The 27,361-nt window shown below is 35.0% G+C and overlaps 1 protein-coding gene across 8 annotated transcripts in view; it reads right to left on the bottom strand.

Moving 5' to 3' along the window:
- Nucleotides 1–27,361, bottom strand: part of SLC9B1 (solute carrier family 9 member B1) — a 75,558-nt gene that overhangs the window by 13,577 nt on the left and 34,620 nt on the right. For 7 of the 8 annotated variants that reach the window (XM_047855946.1, XM_047855947.1, XM_047855945.1 and 4 more), the window contains 4 exons: nucleotides 24,303–24,473; nucleotides 23,002–23,144; nucleotides 19,316–19,443; nucleotides 267–454 (listed from right to left, as the gene is read on the bottom strand). In XM_047855946.1, the coding sequence (XP_047711902.1) occupies nucleotides 267–454; nucleotides 19,316–19,443; nucleotides 23,002–23,144; nucleotides 24,303–24,473 (630 nt within the window). The remainder of the gene's footprint in view (nucleotides 1–266; nucleotides 455–19,315; nucleotides 19,444–23,001; nucleotides 23,145–24,302; nucleotides 24,474–27,361) is intronic. The other variant, XM_047855951.1, reaches the window with a different exon arrangement.

The raw sequence follows: 27,361 nt of genomic DNA, 5'->3' as shown, positions 1-27,361 counted from the left end.
AAAATTTCCAAAGCAACATGAATGGAAAAATGATAATATGGGTTGTCAGATTAATTTAAATCTATGGTTATTAAATAGTGTTTGTGTTAAATAGTGGTTTCTCAGTCCATTGAAGTTTCTTCCTTGATCTAGAATGAACCTTCTATGAAGAACAAAAAGACGATACATGTAAAAATAAATAAATTTTAATAAGGAGGAAAGCCAGAAGTCTTGTTTAAAAGAACCAGAAAAGGCTGTGAATGATGTGGCAGTTGTGTTTTGTTTACCTGAGGAGAAGGCTATGCTCAAGCACGCACTGAATCCAGTGATTGCTATGATGTCATCCAAACTGCTAGCAGCTATTAGTAAGGTTGGAATGCCTTTCTTAATACCATATCCTTTTTCTTGCAAAAGTAGCATGGAAGGGACAACAACAGCAGGAGAGACAGCGCCTACTACAAAACTAATAGAAAGACTTTGAAAACCAATTTTAAAACATCATTTTAACAAAAGTGTTTTATGTTAAATTTTACAACAAATATATTAGCCTTTACAGATTTACAATAACTTCAAAAGTAAAAATTCTGCTTTTGGGTCAACGTCATTTAATAGTGGTAAAATTTTTCACACATTTTTTAGTGCTGCCTAAAAGTTTATAGAGATTTCATTCAAGATGTTGGTTTGGGCACAAATTGTCTCTACCTTCATCCCTAAATCCGTTGAGATGAAGATGTAAAAATAATAGGAAAACCCATAACCTAACTAGAAAGAAAAAAAAAAAAAAAAAGGAGGAGAATCCTCAATGGACAAGGAAATACGTATAGCCCAGGAAGATAAAAGACAGTTTAAGATTGAAGAAAGAAATTATAAGCCAAGTGTGTGTGAGTAAACATTGCTACAAAAGATATGATATACTTGAAAAAATTTTTTTAATGCTTACTTATTTTTGAGACAGAGAGAGAGACAGAGCAGGAGCAGGGGAGGGGAAGAGAGAGAGGGAGACACAGAATCTGAAGCAGCCTCCAGGCTCTGAGCTGTCAGCACAGAGTCCGACACAGGGCTCAAACTCACAAACTGTGAGATCATGACCTGAGCCGAAGTTGGATGCTTAACTGACTGAGCCACCCAGGCACCCCGATATGGTATACATCTAAAAATGCTCCAAGCCCAGAAACAGCAGACGCTAGGAGCAGGAGGGATCTCTGAAGAAATCCAACAGGTGATTATTTGGAATGCCACTGTAACAATGGCCAGACAAATGTACTCTCCATCTTACTTCTAATTCTTGAGCAAGTCAATAAAGAACAGAGATGCCTGCCCCAAAGAAGGAACAATGAGTGTGGATGATAACATGCATGAGGAATGGGGAAACTCCTGCTCAGAACATCTTTGTTTGTATATCCTATTTAGTACTTTACCTCATCTCTGCCACATTAACTTTATAAGGACTGAAATATATACCTTGTGTAGAGATGTTCTTGGTGCCCCAGCAGAAACCGTTTACCAGGCCAGTGCACACATCCCCCAGATGCTGCTGTTGGCTGCTAACCCCCAACACCTGCAGCTTTCTAGCAGCCTTCCCCTGCTTAGAAGAGCTTACTTGGGGGTGCTAAGGAGGTTTACCTCCCACTCCTTCTTCCAGACAGCTCCTGTCAATTACTGACTGATGTGAGGGTCTGACAGTTTAGTGCCTTTGCCTCTGACTGTACAGTCTTTCCGAATGAGAGAGCCTAGAATTCTCTGAAAACTTATTTGCCTAGTTCAGTTGTTTCTGAACTTTCCTGCACATTTGAATCACCTGGTATATTATTTATCTGTAGCTGCTCAACAAATTATCCCCAAATTTCATTGCTTAAAACAACAAACACTTATTATCACACTTCTGTGGGTCAGGAATCTGGGTGTGGCTTAGCTGGATGCCTCTGCATCAAGGTCCTCATGAAATGTGTAGAAGATCTGCTTCCAATTTTACTCACATGGCTGTTGGCAGGCTTTCAATCTTTTGTTATGGGAGCTTCTTAACAGGCTACTCACAGTATGGCAGCTGGTTTCCCCCACGATAAGCAATTAAAGAGAATGGAAGAGAAAACATGCAAAGTAGAAGCCATGGTCTTCACATGACCTAATTTTAAAATTGACATCCTATCATTTCCATTGTATTTTGTCCATTAGAAGCAAGTCAGGTAAGTCCAGCCCATATTCAAGAAGAGGGTATTACACAAAGGTGTAAAATATTAGATAGCAGGGATTACTGGGAATAATCTTAGAAGCTGCCTACTATGTACTTGGGTACTTTCAAAAACACTGGTGCCTGGCTCTCATTTTTTTTTCTTTGTTTATTTTGAGAGAGGTTGCACAGGTGAGCCTGCTGGGGGGCAGAGAGAGGAGAAAGAGAATTCGTGCTGTCTGCACAAGCCTGATGAAATGATTCACGTGGGGCTTGATCCCATGAACTGTGTGATCATGACCTGAGGCAAAATCAAGAAGTGGCAATTAACTGACTGAGCCACCCAGGTGCCCCTGCCTGGATCCCATTCTAAGACATACTGATCTAAGATCAGTCTTTGACCTAGTACTAGGATTAAAAAAATGTTTTTTATTGTGGCAAGAAACACATAAAATTTACCCTCTAAACTATTTTTAAGGCACAGTTCAGTACTGTTAACTATATTCACATTGTTGTATAACAGATCTCCAGAACTTTTTTGTCTTACAAAACTAAAACTTTATATCCATTAAATAACTCCCCTTCCTTTCTCCCTCACCCAAGCCCCCGGCAACCATCATACTACTATCTGTTACTAGGATTTTGACTACTCTAAACAGATCAGTGGAATCATACAGCATTTGTCCTGGCTTATTTATCTCAGCATAATGTCCTCAAGGTTCATCTATGATGTAGAATGTGACAGGATTTCTATCTATATTTTATAGGTAAATAATATTCCATTTTAGGTATATACCACATTTTCTTCATCCATTCATCTGTCAGTGTGGGCTGCTTCCACTTCTTGACTTTGTGAATAATGTTCCAATAAACATGGATGTGGAAATATCTCTTTAAGATCTTGCTTTCAATTCTTTTGTATATATACCCAAAAGTGGGATTACTGGATTAGATGGTAATTCTATTTTTGTTTTTTTTTTAAGGAACTTCCAACCTGTTTTCCATAGCAACTGCTTGTTTTATATTTCCAACAACAGAGCACAATGGTTCTCATTTTTCCACATCTGTGCCAATCTTTATTTTGTGTTATTTTCTGGTTTTTTTTTTTTAAGATTTTAAGTAATCTCTACACCCATTATGGGGTTCGAACTTACATCACCAAGATAAGGGTTGCATGCTCTTCTGACTGAGCCAGCCAGGTGCCCCTATTTTGTTTTTGTTTTTTGATAATGATCATCCTAATAGGTGTGAGCTTATATCTCATTGTGGTTTTGATTTGCATTTCTCTAATGATTACAGATATTGAGTACTTTCATATGCTTGTTGGCTATTTGTATATTTTCTTTGGAGAAATTTCTATCCAAGTCCATTGCCCACTATTAAGTCCATTATTATTGTTGAGTTGTAGGAGTTGTTTATATATTCTGAACATTGACCTTTTCAGATATAGTTTGCAATTATTTTCTCCCATTCCATGTACTCTTTCCATTTTGTTTCCTTTGCTGTGTTGAAATTCTTAAGTTTCATGCAGTCTCATCTATTTTCATATTTGTTGCCTGTGCTTTTTGTGTCATATTCAAGAAGTAATTGCCAAATTTAATGTCATAAAAGTTTTACATGTGGTTTGCTGAATATAGTATTCTTGATTGGCAGGTTTTTTCTTTCAGCATTTTGAATATATCATCTCATTCTCTTCTGGTATAAAAGGTTTCTGCTGAGAAATCCTATTTTATGGGTGATCTTGCTTTTCTCTTGACACTTTAAGATTCTCTTTTTTCCCCTCTTTATGTATTTTTTGACAGCCTGAGTATGTGTCTCAGTGTGGGTTTCTTTAGTCTTATTCTAGTGGAAATTTTTGAGCTTCTTGAATTTGTATATCTATTTCCTTACTCAAATTTGGAAGTTTTGGCAATTATTTCTTTAAGTAGGTTTTCTGAACATCTCTCTCTCTCTTCTCCTGGAGCTCTCATAATGTGTAGATCAGTCCATTTAATAGTATCCCTTAAATCTCTTAGGATCTCTTCACTTCTCTTTTGCTTTTTGCTTCTCTGACTTGTAATTTCAAGTGACCAATCTTTTAATTCACAGGCTCTTTCTTCTGCTTGATACAGTGTGATTTTGATCCTCTCTAGTAAAATTTTCAATTTAGTTATGTATTCTACAGCTCCAGAATTTTTATTTTTGTTTGCTTTTTACAGATTCTTCATCTTTGTTGGTATTCTCATTTTGTTTATGCATCATTTACCTGATTTATTTTAGATTTTCTGTGTTCTCTTTTAACTCATTAAGCATCTTTATGATGGTTATTTTGAATTATTTGTTGGGTAATTCATACATTTCCATTTGTTTAGGGTTGATTTCTGGAGTTTCATTTCATTCCTTTGTTGGAGCCATCATTTGGATACTTGAAAAAACAGTCACTTCTTCCTGTCTTTATGAACTGTTTTCACTAGAGAAAGTTCTTCACAAATCAGCTCGGCTAGAGATTCTAGGGGTCTCTCAAACATTTCTGGGATGCATCTTCTCATGGTTGAGTACATTATCGCCAGCTGAAAAGTTTTGCCTTTTTCTGCTCCAGAACACCCCTAATGTCTGTCTGCATTACTGCAATATCTCAGGAGCTAGAGCAACCCACAGGACTCACCTTTGTTTTCAATGTGCCTCAGTATCCAAAGTGTGCCACTCTTTTTCTGGCAGCACTCTGAGTTAGGTGAGACAGAAACCTGTCCCTTGACTCAAAATGCCAGAATGTAGACACATGTCCCAGCTTCTTTCTTTCATTCCTGATGGATAAGCCAGGGGTTGGGAGTTTTCTCTTGATTTCCTCTGCTGTGCAGGGAGGGGATGAGGTATGGTGGGTAAATACAATGAAATGTCTTAACTACTCCAATGTGTCTCTTCTTGACCTTGCACTTGGACAGGATGGTGCAACCTCTCAAGTGGTTTCTGGAGTTCTCACAAAGGTAATTTAGTTCTTATGTTTTTAAGTCAGTAAGTGGGAGAAGAGGAGCCTGGGGCTTCGTATTCTGCTATCTTGCTGACATTACTCTTCTGATTGTTGGGATTTTCAAAAGCTCCCAAGGTGATTTTAATGTACAGCAAAGTTCGGGAACCACTGATTTACCCCATAGTCTATCTGGCTTTCTTCACTCAGAAGTTTCAACTGAGACCTCCCTCAGTACATTACTGCATAAGAATCTTAATCTCAGCCTGAGCTTCTAGACACCTTGCTTGGTAACATTATTGAGCTATTCCCTGCAAGAAGGCAAAAGCCAATAGATAAAGCAATAACAAGTTAATAGGAAGTGTAAAACACAAAAATGAGCCCCCATTAAAGTATTACAAAATACTTGGGGAACCTATCACTTTGAATTGAGGAACCACGTTCATTAAGTGGAAAAAAAAATTATACCTGAGAAAAGAGATATACTAGGAAGAAAGCAACCAAAACATGATGTCAGAATAACTATAAATATCCTCTGAATCATGAAAGTATATTGCATCTATCCATAAAGTTTTGATGATAGTTCCTAGAAATTAACAATAAATTCTCCAAATTAAAAAAACATAGGTATAAACATAGCTAAAGAGTGACTTAATAAGCTAGAGAACTGTGCAGAGAAAAATTTTCCAGTGTGTACTGCAAAAAGGTAAGCATATAAAAAGTATAAAGAAGGCTTAATAGGTATGGAGGAGGGAGTTACAAAAGGACATAATACAAGAGAACTGAAGAAAGATAAAGGATACAATCAAGACCTGGAAAAAAATAGATACATATTCTTCTGATTGAAACATCACACCAAATATTGAATAGAACATGTTAAGACTCATCTGATTACATTAAGGGATTGTTGTTAATTTAGTTAGAAAAATTCTGTTAACTTTTAGAAATGCATTCTGTAGGATATAGGGGTGAAATACCATTATGCATGTAATTTACTTTAGGATTCCTTAGGGGCTATTAAGTTTAAATTAAGGATATTTGGATGTTTGTTATTTTGTTATTCTCTCTACTCTTGTACATATTTGAAAAATTTCACTAAGGAAAAAACACTTATCTGAGACTGTTTTTTTAAAACTTTAATATGAAAACAAATAACATAAGAATCTCATTAAAATGCAGATTAATTTCAAAAGGCCTGGGATAAGGCCCAGGAGTCTACATTTCTAACAAGCTTTTAGGTGATACTAATGTTGCTGTCCAAGGAATGTACCTTGTATAGCAAGAAGATTTTAATTGGAAAAATTCAGGAAACCAAGCCTCCAAAGGAAAAAAAAATGATTGGGTTAGATTACCTAGGAAAGAAATTAATAATTAGCTTGATAAAATATTCCTCATGGGCAAAACTAATACAAAGAGATAACACTGATCTCTTTAAAGTACTGAGGGAAAATAATTAAAAAAAATTTTTTTTTTCAACGTTTATTTATTTTTGGGACAGAGAGAGACAGAGCATGAACGGGGGAGGGGCAGAGAGAGAGGGAGACACAGAATTGGAAACAGGCTCCAAGCTCCGAGCCATCAGCCCAGAGCCCGACGCGGGGCTCGAACTCACGGACCGCGAGATCGTGACCTGGCTGAAGTCGGACACTTAACCGACTGCGCCACCCAGGCGCCCCAATAATTTTGAATCTAAAATTCAATACTGAGTCACACAGAAGTTATTTTCAGACATTCCAGGATTCAGTTTATCATCCACTGATCAGTTTGAAAAGAACTAGAAGATCAACTCATCAGGAAAAATATTTAGTACAAAATAAAGGGGTTTAAAAAAAATAAAAGAGTATAGGCAGCATAGTGTAGACATTAAGAATAAAGGCTCAAAAAAAAGACTCTTAATAAAAAAGGAGGGTACACCTGAGGTGGCTCAGTTGGTTGAATGTCTAACTCTTGATTTTGGCTCAGGTCATGATCTCATGGCTCACGGGATCTAGCCTTGCATCAGGCTCTGGCCTGATTGCATGGAACCTGCTTGGGATTCTCTCGCTCTCTCTCTCTCTCACTCTCTCTTTTTCTGCCCTTCCCCTGCTTATGCGCGCTCTCTCTCTCTCAAAATAAATAAAAATAAACATTTAGAAAAGTTGCTTAAAAAAATAAATTCTCTAGACATAGTAAAGGTTCTGGATCTATCTATTTAGTCATCTGATGTTAGGAAAACCATGTAACATCTCTTTGTCTCAGTTTGTATGCAAAACAAAAAAATGGTAATAATAATAATACCTATTTCACAGGACTATGTGAAGATTAAATTATTAATTATCAAATACTACACAAAGTGCCTGACACATGGCAAGCACTATATAAATGTTTGCTATTATAATTATATTAATTATTATTATTATATTATTATAATTATAATCATAAGACATAATGATGAGCAGTGAAAGTCATTGTTAAATATATAGAAGTACTCATTGTAAAGAAAACTTATAAATAATCTTAGATGAAAATTCTAGATTATATCAACTGGTGGGGAAATATATGAGGGAGTGGAGAAAACTGAAAACATGCGACAATTTTAAGTATGCTTTTTACAAAATTATAGGTAATCACTAGGAGAATGAGTTTGTAATTTCTAAATATTAAAGGAATAAATGAAAGTGTAACAAAGAAAATGCTGGTAATCCAACAAAAAGTAGGAAAAGTGAAAAAAGAATAAAACTTACAGGAATGTGTAATATTTTAAAAGGTGAAATAAAAGCAAGGTTAAGTCAAAATTGACCTACAAAGAATCGGTTGGATGGACCTGTTAAGACATAGCTTTTCTGACTGAATTTTAAAAATTTAGTTCTGGGATACCTGGGTGGCTCAGTCAGTTAGGTGTCCAACTTCAGCTCAGGTCATGATCTCGCAGTTCACAAGTTTGGGCCCTGCATGGGGCTCTGTGCTGACAGCTCAGCCTGGAGCCTGCTTCTGATTCTGTCTCCCTCTCTCTCTGCCCCTCCCCCACTTGTGCTCTGTCTCTCTCTCAAAAATAAATAAAAACATTTTTAAAAAAATTAAAAAAAAATTTATTTCTGAGTTGTTAGTAAGAAATATACCTAAGACAAATGGTACAAAAAAGTTGAAAATTATAAGTATGATGAATAAATTGAATCAATTTCATAAATGAAAATTTGGTTTACATTAGAAAATTAATCAACATAATTCACTAGAATAGAATTAACAATTCATAGTATTTCAATGGAAGCAAAACAATTATTTGATAAAATTTGACACCCAATTACAATAAAAACTTAGCAAACTAAGAATGTAGGGAAACTTCATTAATCTAATTAAGGGTAGCTACAAAAAACTTATGACAAATACAGAATCAAGACAAAGATGTCTACTATCACCACTTCTAATCACCATTATATTGAACAGCCTAATAAGTACCATAAGGAAAGAAAAATAAATGGTATACTTATTGGAAAGAAAGAAGTACAACTGTCATTATTCACAGATGACACAGCTGTACATGCAGAAAAACCAAGGCAACCTATAGATAAATTTGAATTGATGAGCACAGCAAGGTTGCTAGAGACAAAAGCAATATGGAAAATAAATAATATTTCTAAATATCAGTAACAAATATTATTAAAAATGTAAAAGTACTGGGGCGCCTGGGTGGCGCAGTCGGTTAAGCGTCCGACTTCAGCCAGGTCAGGATCTCGCGGTCCATGAGTTCGAGCCCCGCGTCGGGCTCTGGGCTGATGGCTCAGAGCCTGGAGCCTGTTTCCGATTCTGTGTCTCCCTCTCTCTCTGCCCCTCCCCCGTTCATGCTCTGTCTCTCTCTGTCCCAAAAAATAAAAATAAACGTTGAAAAAAGAAATCAGGGTAATACAAATAAAAATCCCAATGAGATATCACAACATACCCATATGAATGGTTCGAATAAAAAAGACTGATGATTCCAAATGTTGGCAGGGTTTGGAATAAGAGGAACTCTTACATACTACTGGTAGAAATGTAAATTAGGAATTCTCAAAAAATATTTTGACATAATCCAAAGTTTTAAACATATAGTTACCCCATGAACCAACAATTCAACTCATAGTTAAGCACCTTTAGAAAACCGTGTACCAAGAGTTATTTACAAGAATGTAAGAGCATTAGTAATAATAACCCCAAGTAGGAACAATGCAAATTCCCACTGATAATAGAATGCACAAATAAACTAGTATATTCATACAATGATATACTATACAAAAAAGAAAGTAAACTATGTTCACACACAATAACATGGACGAATCTCAAATATAATGTTGAGTTAAAGAGCAGACACAAAAGAATATATACTATATGGTTTCATTTACATAAAGTACAACTACATGCAAATTAAATTATAGTGTAAGAAATTAGTATAGTGGTTATCTGTGGAGAGGATGGAGAGAAGTGATTAAGAGAGAGCATAAGGACACTTCTGGGGTATTGGCAGTGCTATACCTCTTTACTTGGGTGATGGTTACATGAATATTCACTTTTTAAGTATTCAAGGAACTGTACATTCATGTACTTTACACTTTCTGTATCTGAGTTAGACTTCAATAAAAAGTTCAACAATTCAAGGATGGAGAAATTCATTCCAAATAGGGTACCCACAACAAAGCAGGAAGAGAAATATTAATATCTGACAAAGTAGAATTCAAGACAGATAAGGATTACAATGAGTGAGAAGGATATGCTGAGTGTAGAGATTACTTAAAAATAAAATCTTAAAAAAAAGAATAGCAGTAGATGTGCCATTATATAAATGATAAATATATGAAATTAGAAGATGGCATACTCAAAAAAATAATGAAAGTAAAGTTCCCTTAATTAAAGGCAAATGACCTTAAATCTAAATAAAAGGTCACACAAGAAACAGAATAACCCATATCTAAATAATTTATAGTAATATTTAAGAAAATTAAAACAGGAAATTCTAAAAACATCCAGCGAGAGAGGTTATCAACAAAAGAATAAGAATTAGTTTGACACCAGACTTTTCAATAGCAAGGTTAGATACAAGGAAAAAGCAGAACAGTTTTTAAAAGTTCAAGGAAAATAATTTTGAATATTTACTTATTTATTCATTCATTTATTTATTTAAGATTTTTTTTAACAGTAATCTCTATGCCAAACATGGGGCCTGAACTCATGACACCGAGATCAAGAGTCGCATGCTCTGCTAACTAAACCGGCCAGCCAGTCCAGATGCCCCCATTTTGGACATTTTAAAATCAGTCCAATAGTCATTCAAATATGAAGGTTTTATAATACTGTGAAATATTCACAAGCATACAAAGCTTCAAAAGATTTGTCACACAAAGACCCACGTTCACAATCATTTTGGTGAAAGTACTCAAATGGGAGGAAAAATGAATCCAGAAGTTGTTGCAACAGAAATACAAATTAAGGATATTCACATATCTTAGTAACTTCTACACTTATCTTTATTTTAAAAGGAAAAAAAACTAAGATGAAAGAAAAGAAAATTTATATTGATTATTTAACTTGCATTAAAATGCTAGGTATCAACATGAAGGGATTTGAGGCAGTCATAGCAAAATAATAACATGATCATAAATAAGGCAAAGATAGGTAGGGGTTGGGGGTAGAAAAAATAGAAATAAGGCAAAGATAGCATAAGAAAATAAGCCACAGTTCAGTTTCATTTATGATCCTAAATAGGAGCAAACTGAATACATCAGTTTATTAAAAGAATAAAAATGCTGACCAAGTCTGTAAATGTATGGATGGTTCTGCATTAAGAAACTCTGCCAGTATAATTCATAACGTCAGATTGAAGGGAAAAAAAAATGATAGTATTTTTTTTTTTTTTATTAAGAGGCAACCTCTTGACAAACAAGATTCAGGAAACTTTCCTTAACCTAATAAACCGCATCTACTAACACCCTACAGTAAACATCATATTAATGACAAAGCATTAGAATTCTCATTAAAATTATTTTAAAAATAGAAATACCTATTTTTTTCCGTTACTAATATTCACATTGATGGGATATTCAATTGAACACAGTAAAATAGAGATAACAGTATAAACACTGGTAAAGGAAGTGACAGAAGTTTAATTATTTGAAGACAGGAAGTTTAAATTTTTTTTTTCAACGTTTATTTATTTTTGGGGGGACAGAGAGAGACAGAGCATGAACGGGGGAGGGGCAGAGAGAGAGGGAGACATAGAATGGGAAACAGGCTCCAGGCTCCGAGCCATCAGCCCAGAGCCTGACGCGGGGCTCAAACTCACGGACCGTGAGATCGTGACCTGGCTGAAGTCGGACCCTTAACCGACTGGGCCACCCAGGCGCCCCGAAGACAGGAAGTTTATATAAGAACTAAAAGTACCGATATGAACATTCATCAGGATAGTCATATATAAAATGAACCTTTAAAAATCAGAAGTAAGACATCTGCTTACAGCTCTAAAAGAATATAGGTTCTGCAATTACCCTCCTGCTGAAAGCACCTGGAAAACCAGACAAAAAATTTCAGACACTGAACAACAGACAGTACAGAACTGTTACAAATGAGAAAAGGGAAACAAATGAATTAAACTTCACCATTGCCCAGGTTTTCTGCTTGGGAACAATTTCAAGGCTGTGGTGAAGAGAAACCAAACAAAGCCCAACAAATTTGCCGAGTTGAGGAGAAAAAAGTCTAGGGAAGCCAAGGCAGCTAAAATTTTCAGAGCAGAGTACCTGAGGGAAGGAAAGACATAAAGAAATTTCCAGAAATTGGCATGAAGGGTTCCCTGTCTTTGGTTGAATACTACTGAGAGCAGGCATAGAGTAAAACCCCACAAATGTGGACAAGTACAACTCATAAAGAAAGATTACTGACCATCAGTAAGATGAATAATTTCTAGAGCTCACAGAAGACTGGGAAAACCTTTGGGTTCCCACCAACTAGAGTGGAGATACCTCATCAAACACATAGGGCATTCAGTAGACTCAGAAGGGCCACATCTTAGAAGCTCTACAGTAAGGCTACTCTAGATAATCCCTAAAAGATCTTAAAAACAAGACTTGAAAGCATCAACTAACTCACAAATAATTTAATGCTGCCTTCTAGGACAAAGTCTAACACTCTAAAGAAAAATTACAAAATCCAGATTTCAACAATGTAAAACCTACAAAACCCAGCATCTGATCACTATGAATCAGATGAATAGGTAGGATCACATGAATAGGTAGGATAATGTAACCTACAACAGGGGGAAAAATCAGTTAATACATATAGATCCACAAATGACAGCAACGAGGGAACTGGTAGATTAATATATTGTCACAGTTGTTATAAATATGTTACATATGGAACGTATAAATATGTTCCTTAAGAATCTAAAGGAAAACATGAACATAATGGGGGGGAAAGCAGCAGACAGAATAAAAAACCAAATGGAACTTTTGGAAATAAAAAATGTAGTATCTGATGGAAACAACCTAAGTTTCTGTCAATGGATGCATGAATAAAGATGTGGTATGTATATGTGTGTGTGTATGTGTGTATGGTATATATATGTGTGCAATATATATGCAATGGACAAGTATTCAGCCATGAGAAAGAAAGAAATCCTGCCATTTACAATATGGATGGACCTTGAGGACATTATGCTAAGTGAAATAAGTCAGACAGAGAAAGACAAATACTGCATGATCTCACTTATGTGTGGAATTTAAAAAAGCTGAACTCATAAAAATAGAGTAAAATTGTGGTTACTAGGGTCTGGTACATGGGGGAAATGGGGAAATTTTGGTCAAAAGAGTATAAACTTGCAATTATAAGATAAGTAAGTTTTGGGGATCTAATGTACAGCATGGTGATTACAATTAATAATACTGTATTATATACTTGAAAGTTGCTAAGGGAGATGATCTTAAAAGTTCTCATCACACACACAGAAAAAGGCAAGTATGTCATAAGATGGAGGTGTTAACTAATGCTATGTTGGTAATCATTTTGCAATATATAAGTGTATCAAATCAACACGTTGTATACCTTAAACTTACAAAATGTTATATGTGAATCATTATCTCAATAAAGCTGGAAAGAAATGTAAGATGGCTTATGACCAAAGAAATGCAATATCTGAAATATTAAAAAATTATTAAATTATTTAAAAAATTCACTGGATAGGATTGATAGAAGGTTACACACTGCAGAAGAAAAGATCAATGAACTTGAAGACACAGCAGTGGAATATATCCAAAATGAAGTATAAGCAGTCCAAATGTCCATCATTAGATGAATGGAGAAAGATGTGATATATATATACATATACACATATATGTATATATGTGATATATATACATATATATGTGTATGTGTACATATACACATGAAATATTGTTCAGCCATAAAAAAAGAATGAAATCTTGCCATTTGGAACAACGTGGATAGAGCTAGAGAGTAAGCAAAATAACTCAGCCAGTGAAAGACAATACCACGTGATCTCACTCATATGTAGAATTTAACAAAGAAAGAAAGAAACAAACAAACAAAAAATGAGCAAAGAAGAGAGAGAGAGAGAGACAAACCAAGAAACAGACTCTTAACAGAGAGCAAACTGATGGATTATCAGAGGAGAGGTGGGAAGGGGGGCTGGGTGAAATAGGTGATGGGGACTAAAGAATACACTTAACATGATGAAAACAAAACAAAACAACAAAAACAAACAGAAAAGGGCAAATATGGAAACAACAGACATGGAGCAAAACATGAGTTAGGTCCAGGGTAATGCTCTTTCTCTTTTGGGGGGTGGTGGTGGCAGAGGGGTGATTTAGAATGGTAATTTTTAATGCTTTTTGATGATTCAACATTTGAAACTCCAAATTATATATACAAAAAAGCAAATCACCTATGGCACCATCATTGAAAAGCCATTAGGTACAAAAAAGAAAATGCAATATGCTCAAAATATACTTCCTAACAGGGACATAAAGCACTCTAGTAGTAACCTATTAAAAGCCACCTTCTCTTAAACAAATAGTGCTCTGATAAAATCAGAGACTGTTATCTTATGTAATTACATATGTTTGCCTATTTAAAGAATAAAAGAACTCATATTTTTATACAGAGTCCAATATAGTTAGGTCTATAAACAAAATGCTAATAAAGATGTATTCTGAGGAAAAAGACGCAAAATTAAGTACAGAGAGTCACATGAGTAAAAAAAGTTAATAGAGTACCAGGGACCTACATAATAATATCAAGCAGTCTAACACATGTGTAGTTGTAGTTCTAGAATAAGAAAGAGGGGCAAAATACTTAAGAAATAATGGCTTAAAAATTCCAAATTTGATGAAAAACTATAAAACCACAACTTTATTGTTTTTCTCAAGTTTTTATTAAGATTCCAGTTGGTTAACATACAGTGAATATTAGTTTCAGGTGTAGAATTTAATAGTTCATGACTTACATACAGCGCTCTGTGCTTATCACTACCAGTACACCCTCCATAACCCATCATGCATTTAACCCACCCCCTTACCTACTCCCCCCTTCATCAATCCTCAGTTTGTTCTCTATAGTTAACAGTCTCTTTTATGGTTTGTCTCTTTTTTCCCCCATGTTCACGTGTTTTGTTTTTTAAGTTCCACATGAGTGAAATCATATGGTATGTTTTTCTCTGACTTATTTCAATTAACATTAATACTCTCTAGCTCCATCCATGTCATTGCACATGGCAAGATTTCATTCTTTTTTTATGGCTCCTATTCCATTGTGTATGTGTATGTGTGTGTGTGCCCCATACTGTTTTCCACAGTAGTTGTACCAGGTTTCATTCCCACTAACAGTGCACGAGGATTCTTTTTTCTCTGTATCCTTGCCAACACCTATTGTTTCTTGTGTTGTTGATTTTAGCCATTCTGATGGGTGTGAGGTGATAACTCACTGTAGTTTTGATTTGTATTTCCCTGATGATGAGTGATAGTAAGCATCTTTTCATTGGTCTTTTAGCCATTTTTGGAAAAAGTCTATTCATGTCTTCTGCCCATTTTTTAACTGGATTATTTGTTTTTTGGGTGTTGAGTTTTATATGTTCTTTATATATTTTGGATACAAACCCTTTATCAGATATGTCATTTGCAAATATATTCTCCCATTCCAAAGGTTGCCTTTTAGTTTTGTTGAATGTTTCCTTTGCTGTGCAGAAGCTTTTTTTATCTTGATGAAGTCCCAATTGTTTATTTTTGCTTCTGTTTCCCTTGCCTAAAACTATAACTTTGTACCACTACACATACAACTAAAAAATGTTCAATTAAGGAGACACTATGAAGTATTGGAGAGGATGTGGATGGCCTAGAATTTTATACATTATTGGTGGGAATGTAAAATACTACAATACTTAGGAAAATTTTTTGGCACTGTTTATTTATTTACTTATTTTTAAGTAATCTTTACACTCAACATGGGCTCAAATTCACAACCCTGAGATCAAGAGTAGCATGCTCTACTGACTGAGCCAGCTAGGCACCCCATTTCTAAAATAAAATTAAATAATATCTTACCATATGATCTAGCAAATCTACTCTTAGGCATTTCTCTAACAAATGAAAACAAATGTCTTCACGAAGACTTGAATGCAAAAGTTCATAGCAGCTTTGTTTGTAACAACTAAATTGGAAATAATCTAAATATCCATCAAGTGAATGAATAAAATGGGTGGTATATTTCATACAATGAAATAATATTCTGCAATAAAATGGAATGAATAATATGGATGCATCTCAAAAACAACTTGCTGACCATATGAAACCAGAAATAAAAGAGTACATACTATATAATTACATTATAAAACTCATTATAAAAAAACTCATTGAGATGTTCACTAAAAATGAGTGCTTATTCTATGTGAACTATACCTCAATAAAATGTATTTTTAAAAATCAGTAGTTTTCTTATACATCTGCAAAAACTAATTCGAAAATGTTATGAAAAATCTATTAATAACATCAATAAAAAACATAAAACACCTAAGAACAAAACTATGAAGATAGACCCAGATCTCTCTAAAAATTATAAACATAGAACTTAATATAACACCCAAATAATGGAGAGATATGGCATATTTATAGATAAAAACTCTTCAATATTATAAATGTGTCATCTCTCCTCCAAATTAATTTATTAATTCATTGCTGTGCCAATTAAAATATTCTCAGGATTCTTCATTGAACTTGACTAGCTGATTCTAAAATTCATTTGGGAGAATAAGAGCTTAGAATGAAAAACCAAGTCGATGTAAAAATGAAGATACTGTCTTAGTAAAGGCAAGATAGTTAAAACCATGTAATAATGACATAGAAATAGACAAAATGGATTGGAAGAAAAACAGAACACAAGGATAAAAACAAATCTCGGGGCACCTGGGTGGCGCAGTCGGTTAAGCATCCGACTTCAGCCAGGTCACGATCTCGCGGTCCGTGAGTTCGAGCCCCGCGTCAGGCTCTGGGCTGATGGCTCGGAGCCTGGAGCCTGTTTCCAATCCTGTGTCTCCCTCTCTCTCTGCCCCTCCCCCGTTCATGCTCTGTCTCTCTCTGTCCCAAAAATAAATAAAAAACGTTGGAAAAAAAAATTTAAAAAAAAAAAACAAAAAAAAACAAAACAAAAACAAATCTCTGTGGTGTCTGGGTGTCTCAGTCGGTTAACTGTCCCACTTAGGCTTAGGTCACAATCTTGCAGTTCTGTGCTGTCAGCTCAGAGCCTGGAGCCTTCTTCAGATTCTGTGTCTCCCTCTCTCTCTGCCCCTCCCCAGCTCACACTCTTGTCCTCTCTCTCTCAAAAAAATAAACATTAAAAAAATTATAAAAAAACACAAATCTCTGGGGTTTGTTACATGACAAAATCAACATTTCAAATCAAGGGGGAAAAGAAAGAACTTTTCCATGAATGGTGCTGAGACAACAACCTATTCATGTGGAAAAAGAATGTAGCTAGATCCCCACACATAATAAACTCTACTGTTTTAAAAGAATTTTTTTAAATGCACTTAAAAGTAATAATAATAATATATAGAAGAATATATTTATGACCATAAATATATGAGTAAAAAGGATCTTTTGAATGACACATAGAAAGGCATTAAACAGAAACAGAAGTATTGATCAATTTGATTACATAAAAAAGCCCTTTGTTATATCAAAAGCAGCTATATTCTTCCTCCCCACGCCCTGGTTTTTCTTTTTGATTCTCAAGGTCAAGGAATGGTTTTATGTATTTGCTCTCCTATCTGTTGGAAATAATAAAATACCCTTTTTAGATTAAAAAAAAAGTCATCATAAGCAAAGTTAAATATCTAGTGGTATGTTAGGACATGTATTTGCAATACTTGTACCAAAGCATTGATATAATCAATAAGAAAGAAAAGAATAACTCAACAGAAAAATAGAAAAAGGTCTGAACAGGCTCATATAAAAATACTGAAGCTCATTAATAATCACATACATGCATATTAAAACAACAAAGAAATAATCAATTTTTGTTCACCAGATTGGAAGATATCATAAAGTTTGATAATATCAAGACTTGATATTATAATCTGCAAGGATTTGAAAGAATAACAGTCATTTTCATACCCTGCTGGTGATAGGGCAAATTGGTACGTGTTAAAGGCACTTTGATAGTATCCATCAAAACTGAAAATGCGCATAACTTAGGTAACTATTCTAGGAAAACTCACATTTATGCAAAGTGAGACAAACAAAATGCTATTTGTTGGAACACTGTAAGTAAAAGCTGGTATTATCATACAATATAACACTATACAACAATTAAACAAATGAGCTACATATTTCTAAGTGTATAAATCTCAAGAATACTGTTGAGTAAAAAGGAGAAAATCGCAAACAAAGTGATACACTCTTTGATATTATTTATATATTATATATGTATACAGTAGATAAATCCTTGGAAAAACAATATTATTTTATCTATTTTCATATAAATATATATATAATATATATATATTCTTTAGAAGTCTGGACTGTTATTTTTAAAGGTCTATGGAATAATAACATAAAACTCATAAAAATTGTTACTTTGGGTACGGGTATGGGCACTACGATTTGAAGGCATGGTTAAAAGACTTCTTAGTTTTATCTGTAAAGTTCTAATTTTTCAAAAGTAAAATGCATTTGGGTATTACTTTTATAATAAAAAAAAATTTTTAAAAATCCATTGGATTTGGCAGTAAGTATATAATGGGTGAACTTTACATTCAAATGGAGGCAAAAGGTAGATATATTGAAAAATGAAAAGGGGTTGAGCATCTAGAGAGAGTGATTATGGACTATTGTTTTGAGGAATTTGGACATGAAGAGAAAATGGATAGTGGGTAAAAATAGATGGGACATTGGGTACAGGGAAAGAGTGTTTTTGTTATAATATCTATATATAAAATCTCATATATATGTATATAATATATACATACAATTTATAAGGAAGAGGCCACTGGATGGGTTAAAACATAGAAATGGAAAACGATATAGGAGAGAAGGAGTAAATTGATGAATTATCTTGCACTAAACATTCAGGGACTGCATGTTTGCTAAGGATATGGTAGATTTAGGATATGGCTCTGCTTCTGACCAACACATTTCCAAGGTTTTCTACCAGTGTGAAAAGAATTTTTTTTAATGTTTATTTATATTTGAGAGAGACAGCACATGAGCAGGGGAGGGGCAGAGAGGAGGGTGGCAGAGGATCCCAAGGGGGCTCCGTACTAATAGCAGAGAGCCCGATGTGGGGCTTGAATTAACAAACCATGAGATCATGACCTGAGCCAAAATCAAGAGTCAGACCCTTAACCAACTGAGCCATTGAGGTACCCCAAATACTTTTTTTTTAAGTTTATTTATTCATTTATTTTGAGAGAGAGAGAGAGAGAGAGAGAGAGAGAGAGAGAGAGAGAGAACATGAGGTGGGAAAGGGCAGAGAGAGAATCCCAAGCAGACTCCATGCTGTGAACAAGGTGCTCGACGTGGGGCTTGAACTCAAACCGTTAAGATCATGACCTGAGCGAAAATCAAGAGTGGGATGCTAAACTGAGTCATCCAGGTACCCCCACTGTGAAAAGAAGTTTAATGAGAAGCTTGTCTATATAATATTCTGAATATTTTGATAATTTCAAACCAAGCATTCTTAACCGAATATTTTCATAGAGAAAAATGAGAAAAAGTTACCCCAAAAGAAATCCCCATTGCCAGGGAAAATTCATAAGGAAGTGGGAAATAACAGCAGTTGAACATGCCTCTATGAGGCATGGACCTAGAGCCAATCTTAAACAAACTCTCTTCAAATGCTTCAAAGCCTGAAATATAAAAATAGTCACATTTAGACAACTTACAATGGTGAACAAGAAAGTTATTTAAGTAAATTTTGAGATAGTTTTTTTTTTTTAAGTAATTAGCTTTTATTAAGCTAAATCTTCCAGATTGTCTCACTGGGCTTGAAATGCTAATACAGCGCATTTTATATGTCATCACAGATTGGGTTATATATAAAGTATTTCACATTTTATAAAATACTGTTGTATCTAAATTATTTCAAAACATCCATTTCTCTGTAATTAAATAACTATTTCTACCTTCCTTAATCTTTCTTATAAAGAGTATAATAAAAGTATGACCTATAGGTTTATTTCCATCAGTTAACTTTTAGAAATGACCTGTTTGGTTAATTTACTAATTATAATAGAAAATATCAATGTGCCAAAAGAGAATAATCACTTAAAAACAGCATAATTCACTAGAAAGGAGAACTTTAGAATTTTCTCATTGGTTCAAATTGTCTACTGGAGCTTATAATAAATTGTCACTGTCTTTATGCTTTTGAGATATTTTCACTAAACTCATACATTTGTTGTTTCAGTAGCTGTTATATTTATTCATGAAGAGTCACCTTTTTGATAGAAGGAGCATACTTAACATTATAAAAGCCATTTATGAAAAGCCCACAGCTAACATCATCCTCAATGGGGAAAAACTGAGAGCTTTTTCCCTGAGATCAGGAACACGACACGGATGCCCACTCTCACCGCTGTTGTTTAACATAGTGTTGGAAGTTCTAGCATCAGCAATCAGACAACAAAAGGAAATCAAAGGCATCAAAATTGGCAAAGATGAAGTCAAGCTTTCGCTTTTTGCAGATGACATGATATTATACATGGAAAACCCGATAGACTCCACCAAAAGTCTGCTAGAACTGATACATGAATTCAGCAAAGTTGCAGGATACAAAATCAATGTACAGAAATCAGTTGCATTCTTATACACTAACAATGAAGCAACAGAAAGACAAATAAAGAAACTGATCCCATTCACAATTGCACCAAGAAGCATAAAATACCTAGGAATAAATCTAACCAAAGATGTAAAAGATCTGTATGCTGAAAACTATAGAAAGCTTATGAAGGTAATTGAAGAAGATATAAAGAAATGGAAAGACATTCCCTGCTCATGGATTAGAAGAATAAATATTGTCAAAATGTCAATACTACCCAAAGCTATCTACACATTCAATGCAATCCCAATCAAAATTGCACCAGCATTCTTCTCGAAACTAGAACAAGCAATCCTAAAATTCATATGGAAGCACAAAAGGCCCCGAATAGCTGAAGTAATTTTGAAGAAGAAGACCAAAGCGGGAGGCATCACAATCCCAGACTTTAGCCTCTACTACAAAGCTGTCATCATCAAGACAGCATGGTATCAGCACAAAAACAGACACATAGACCAATGGAATAGAATAGAAACCCCAGAACTAGCCCACAAACGTATGGCCAACTAATCTTTGACAAAGTAGGAAAGAACATCCAATGGAAAAAAGACCATCTCTTTAACAAATGGTGCTGGGAGAACTGGACAGCAACATGCAAAAGATTGAAACTAGACCACTTTCTGACACCATTCACAAAAATAAACTCAAAATGGATAAGAACCTGAATGTGAGACAGGAAACCATCAAAACCCTAGAAGAGAAAGCAGGAAAAGACCTCTCTGACCTCAGCCGTAGCAATCTCTTACTCGACACATCCCCAAAGGCAAGGGAATTAAAAGCAAAAATGAACTACTGGGACCTTATGAAGATTAAAAGCTTCTGCACAGCAAAGGAAACAACCAACAAACTAAACAAACAACCAACAAAACTAAAAGGCAACCAACGGAATGGGAAAAGATATTTGGAAATGACATATCGGACAAAGGGCTAGTATCCAAAATCTATAAAGAACTCACTAAACTCCACACCCGAAAAACAAATAACCCAGTGAAGAAATGGGCAGAAAACATGAATAGACACTTCTCTAAAGAAGACATCCAGATGGCCAACAGGCACATGAAAAGATGTTCAGCATCGCTCCTTATCAGGGAAATACAAATCAAAACCACACTCAGGTATCACCTCACGCCAGTCAGAGTGGCCAAAATGAACAAATCAGGAGACTATAGATGCTGGTGAGGATGTGGAGAAACGGGAACCCTCTTGCACTGTTGGTGGGAATGCAAATTGGTGCAGCCGCTCTGGAAAACAGTGTGGAGGTTCCTCAGAAAATTAAAAATAGAACTACCCTATGACCCAGCAATAGCACTGCTAGGAATTTACCCAAGGGATACAGGAGTACTGATGCACAGGGGCACTTGTACCCCAATGTTTATAGCAGCACTCTCAACAATAGCCAAATTATGGAAAGGGCCTAAATGTCCATCAACTGATGAATGGATAAAGAAATTGTGGTTTATATACACAATGGAGTACTACATGGCAATGAGAAAGAACGAAATATGGCCCTTTGTAGCAACGTGGATGGAACTGGAGAGTGTGATGCTAAGTGAAATAAGCCATACAGAGAAAGACAGATACCATATGTTTTCACTCTTATGTGGATCCTGAGAAACTTAACAGAAACCCATGGGGGAGGGGAAGGAAATAAAAAAAAAAAAGAGGTTAGAGTGGGAGAGAGCCAAAGCATAAGAGACTCTTAAAAACTGAGAACAAACTGAGGGTTGATGGGGGGATGGGAGGGAGGGGAGGGTGGGTGATGGGTATTGAGGAGAGCACCTTTTGGGATGAGCACTGGGTGTTGTATGGAAACCAATTTGACAATAAATTTCATATATTGAAAAAAAAAGAGTCACCTTTTTAAAACCCAAATAGATTTATGATTCCTAGATTGTGATATTTTAAAAGATTAGCTTCTACAATAATGCACAGATAATCAGGAACATACATCTGTGGGGAAAGAAAGTCATTAAATAAAAATGTTACTGAAATTCTTAATCTCTTTGAAAAACAAAACAAAAGTAAAAACCTTTTAGGAGTGGACCTTACCCTTTATTTATTTTTTTAAAGTTTATTTATTTATTTTTGAGAGAGAGAGAACAGGGAAGGGCAAGGAAAGAGGGAGAGTCAGAGAGGGAATACCAAGCGGGTTCTGTGCCGATGTGGGGCTGAATCTCATGAACTGTGAGATCATGACCTGAGCCAAAATCAGGAGTCAGACACAACCAACTGAGCCACCCAAGCACCACAAGTTTACTATTAACTGAAAAGTAAATAGTTATCCATAGAAAAGCCACAGGTCCCAAACAAAATAAATGCTGTACAAGGGACATTTATCTCTATGAAAATAACTAAAGATGATTTCTAATAGAGATCTTACATCACACTGATTTCTCTTCATATCAGTAATAATGATGGCCAGAAGTAGAAATTATAAGATGCCAATATTTCTGCAAAATCTTTGTTCTTTATCTTAGTTTTGCTTACAGACTTCACTTGGAGCAGCTATAACAAAAATGTTGCCTCTTTTTCTTTTCTACCAGCCTCTAATAATTAAAAATCTTTATTCAAGATATAGTTGCAAATCTACCTGTGGATCGAGTCCAAGCCCAGCTTGTATTAGGATAACGGTAAGGGCAGTGTTTCTTAAAGTTGAAGACCATGTGTTATTAATATGGATGTAATCGCTGAGGAATGGAACATTCCTGATGGTAAAACCTGCCAGTAACATCCCTTAAAAAAAAAAGAAAAGAAAACATGTCTGATTCAGTTCATTTTTCTAGTTACTTTGGTGAAGGACAGATTACATACAAGTAGAGAAGGCAGCATAAGTAAAGGACTGGAGATAAGAAATGACATATCTCAAAGGGCTAAAACAGGTAATTCAGTGTTGTTAAACAAAAAAAGGGCAAGGACTGAGTGAGAGAATGGGCAGGAGAGGCCAGATAATATAAAGCTAACCCCCCTGCAGCCTCCATTCCCACCGCTTGCTTTTCCAGAGTAATGTACCATAGGAAAAGTTTTAGGAGGGAGAGACATAGTGCGTCTTGTATTTTCTATGTGATGGTTTTGATGAGTTAGATAGACATAAAACTAGAGGAGAGAACAATTAAAAGGCTCTGCCAAAGTCCATGGAAGACTTGGAAAACAAATAGCCTAAGCTAGGGTAAGAGTAGAAGTTTTGGAGAGAAAAAAAAAAAGATTCAGTGAATACTTAGCAGGTGCTAAAAGGGTGTTGTGGACATAGAAGGATATTAGCAATAGGATGGAGCAATTATCTCTACTCACAGTGTACGGAATATTTGGGTGTATTGAATACTTAGAAGATATGAGACACCACTGATAGAAGTTCTTCCACTAATTTTCCTCTGACCACATGGAGAGTTATATAACAATGGTAATAAAGAAAGAGGATATAATACTGGTTAGGCAGATGACGCATCTATGAATATACATAGTGGAGCTGCCCAAACAGCTTAAACCATAAAACTTTCTGGTGCCCTAGTCACTATAGTATTTGAATCTTATCATCGTATTTGAGTTAGGTTATCTACAGAAAAATTCAGTCTTTTCAAAATGTTTCATTTTCTATAATATATTTAAAATTAATTTTAAAATGTCTTATTAAACAATAAAGCAACAGGAATCATATATTGAGTATATTTAAATTGTTTCAAAAATATTTCAGAAAAAAAATCTGTGTGCTTTTATACAAAGAGAATAAATACTTCTATAAATGAGCTATATCCGCACATATATAGTAAATATAAAAAGAAGCTATAAAGATTATATTACATTGAAATATTTCTATATTATATGTATTCTGACTAGAGTATGTTCATAATTTGCATACAGCAAAAACAAAGACATAAGAGCTAACTGCACACTTACCAAGAAGAGGTGGAAGTTGAGGCACTGAAGGTATTCTAATGAGTTCCAAAATTTTCCCCCCAATCATGGCACTATAAAAAATAATTAATAGTCCAAATAAATTTCCACCAGGGAGAACTTCGGGGCCTGAGAATGACCAGGCTACACACCATAACATAAAAAGTGCAACTCCTGAAATATAAAAAAAGCATATATCTATATATCTACATAGACATGGATATATACATACAAAAGATGATTCTATCTTATCAAATATCATATTAATAGCCAGGCCTATATAATGATACATAACATAGACTAATGTTGCTTGCTAGTATAGTTGAAGAAATATCTGTTTAACATATATTCCAAAGTCCCTGTCAATTTATGGCACAAGTTTTTAACAAAGTATTATTATTTTAAAAAATATTTTAAGGGGTTCCTGGGTGGCTGAGTCAGTAGAGCATCTGACTCTTGATTTTGGCTCAGGTCATTATCCCAGGGTCATGGGATCAAGCCGTGCATCAGGCTCTACACTGAGGATGGAGCCTGCTTAAGGTTCTCTCTCTCTGTCTTTCTCTTTCTCTCTCTCTTCTTCTGGCCCTCTCCTGCTCACACACGCTCAGTCTCTCTCTCTTTCTAAAAATAAAAATTAAAAAAAATTAGAAGTATATGTGAATCCTTTAAAGTGCTAAACAAACAAACAAAAATAATAAAGTGCTAAACATTTCTCACAACATATGACATTTAAAAAATTCCATGGCAATATGATGAGCTTTACTTCATTTTACATTTTAGAGTAGCCTTTGCATCATGAATAAAAAGATAATTGGTTGTGATAAGAATTCTCAAATTTATAGTAGATCACAGTGGCAGAGTGCCAACTTTTTAAAACAGGACCAGAATAAGTCTTTGTGCTGGAAGGATACTTCAGTTGATATTTGGCATAAATTATTAAAGGGATTTAATGGCTAGGAAAAAAGTGAACTTGGTCTTTGGGAGAATATAATGTATCTTAGGTTATATGTAGGAAGTACAGGTAAATAGTGTGAGAAGGATAAGTTAGTAGATATCTTCTTTTTGGCAACTAGATTCTCAGGAAAGGCCCTATTCACCAGGGAATCCATAAGTTTCTGCAAAGGACAAATGATTACACTGTAAATTGCCACCTGCATATTAAATATTTAACATATTTTACTATAAATCATAATTCCTAATACTTTTTCAGGTTCTTAGAACAGCTTAAGTGTATTTTTTAGCTGTGACCCCTTTTTGGCTCCATAAAACTGGCAGGATAGAAGAGGAGGATTTTGATAAACTCAAGGCAAAAAGTTAGAACTAAGATTCTTGTTCCTCTGCTCTGACTATTGCCATCCACAAAACTGGAACACTTGAAGGACTACACTCTTATTAAATGGACCAGAAGATACTATTCTACTGACAAAGGGAAAAGACAGGGCAGTTTGTTTGTCTTAGCTGGTCTCTAGTTGGCAAAATCACCTCTGGGAATTCATATATAAAACTAGGCCTCAAGTAACTTAAGGCTAAGTCTCAAATTTACATGATTTGCTTGGTTTGGGAACCCCAAATCCTAAACACAGCATAAAAATATCTTCCCATGGAACTAGGCCTTGAGCAATTAGTAGATTCTAGTTCAAAATATCCCCAATAGACACTCCTGATTCCAAACTGTATAAACCCCACTGAATCTGAATTTAAGATAAAAATTTATAAAATAAGAAGTAATTCCCAATGATTTGGACACAGGAAGCAAAATGAGTTCTCACCCAGGATTAAATTAAAATAGATACTTAGACATAATGTTGAGAAACCACAGACCACCAAAGACAAAAATAAGGTCTTAAAGACTCCAGAGAGAGAAAGATAATCATAAAAAAATAAACATTGGAGCAGATTCTCAATTCTCAATAGCAATAATGGAACATGGACAATAATAAAGTCTTCAAAGTGCAGAGATAAAATATTCAATGTTGAATTCTGTAGCCAGTTAAACTATCATTCAAACAAAAAACAAATTAAAGATATTGTCAAGTTAATATATATCTAAGAACATACTCCATTTTCACTGAAAACAAAAACTATTGAAAGATATGTTTTAGGAATAAGGACATAAGAACAAAAAGAAAGATGTACAAAGAAATTTGCAAACATGTAGGTTAGTCTAACCAATTTTAGAACACATTACTAATCAAAATGGGTAATCAGGGGATATAAAAGTAAGTGGGGAAGGGGTTGTCAATAATGATGACCTGAAGAGATAGGCAATTTATCTCAACAAAAAAATCCCTCCATGTAAAGCTATAAACAACAACAACAACAACAACAAACCAATAATTATAGGATCCTGAAAACTGACTAATGACAGTTACCAAATTGAGAAGCATTTATTAAAAAAAAAAAAGATGCTAGGGTTTTAGGTAGGACTGGTTAAAGTCTGAGGCCTTCCTGTCTGGGACTGCTATCATTCCTCCCCTCATTTCCCCACTTACTTCATTTAGGAAACACTGTAGTTTTACCATCATGGAGCTAGCTTAAAAACCAGCCACTTTGTTGTGAGAGGAGGTGGTATAGATATGCAGTGGAGGGAGAAAACCCATGACTTTGCTCGGTAGAAGTGGCAGACTGGTTTCAGAATAGGCAGAGGAAATATGCTGTGGTGCCAGTTTGAGGTTGCAGCTCAAGTTGAGGTGAGTGGCAGATATGGTAAAAATTTAACTGGGAGATGCTGGATATGACAGAATCATAGAAAGGTTGAGGTAAGTTCTCCACATATGCATGGCTGATTGGATGTATGTGTATGCAACCACAGAGAAGACTCCTGAAAGTATGGCAAAAAGTAAAAACTGATGTGAGATTTGACTACCAGCAGCAATTTTGAATGCATTTTTCAACCTACCTATAGGATCACTTGGCAGAGGGTGGAAGCCTAACTGGCTTGAGCACAATGTCTCCCCCAAATCATTAGGTGACTCTTAAGCTATGCAGACAAATTAGAAACCGCTAGGAAGATAGGCTAAAAACAAATAAACAAAAAGTAAGACACCAGGTGCTGCAAAACC

The sequence above is a fragment of the Prionailurus viverrinus genome, chromosome B1, assembly GCF_022837055.1.
Source record: "Prionailurus viverrinus isolate Anna chromosome B1, UM_Priviv_1.0, whole genome shotgun sequence".
In the NCBI taxonomy this organism is placed as follows: domain Eukaryota; kingdom Metazoa; phylum Chordata; class Mammalia; order Carnivora; family Felidae; genus Prionailurus; species Prionailurus viverrinus.
This window is presented reverse-complemented; position numbering and strand designations above follow the sequence as displayed.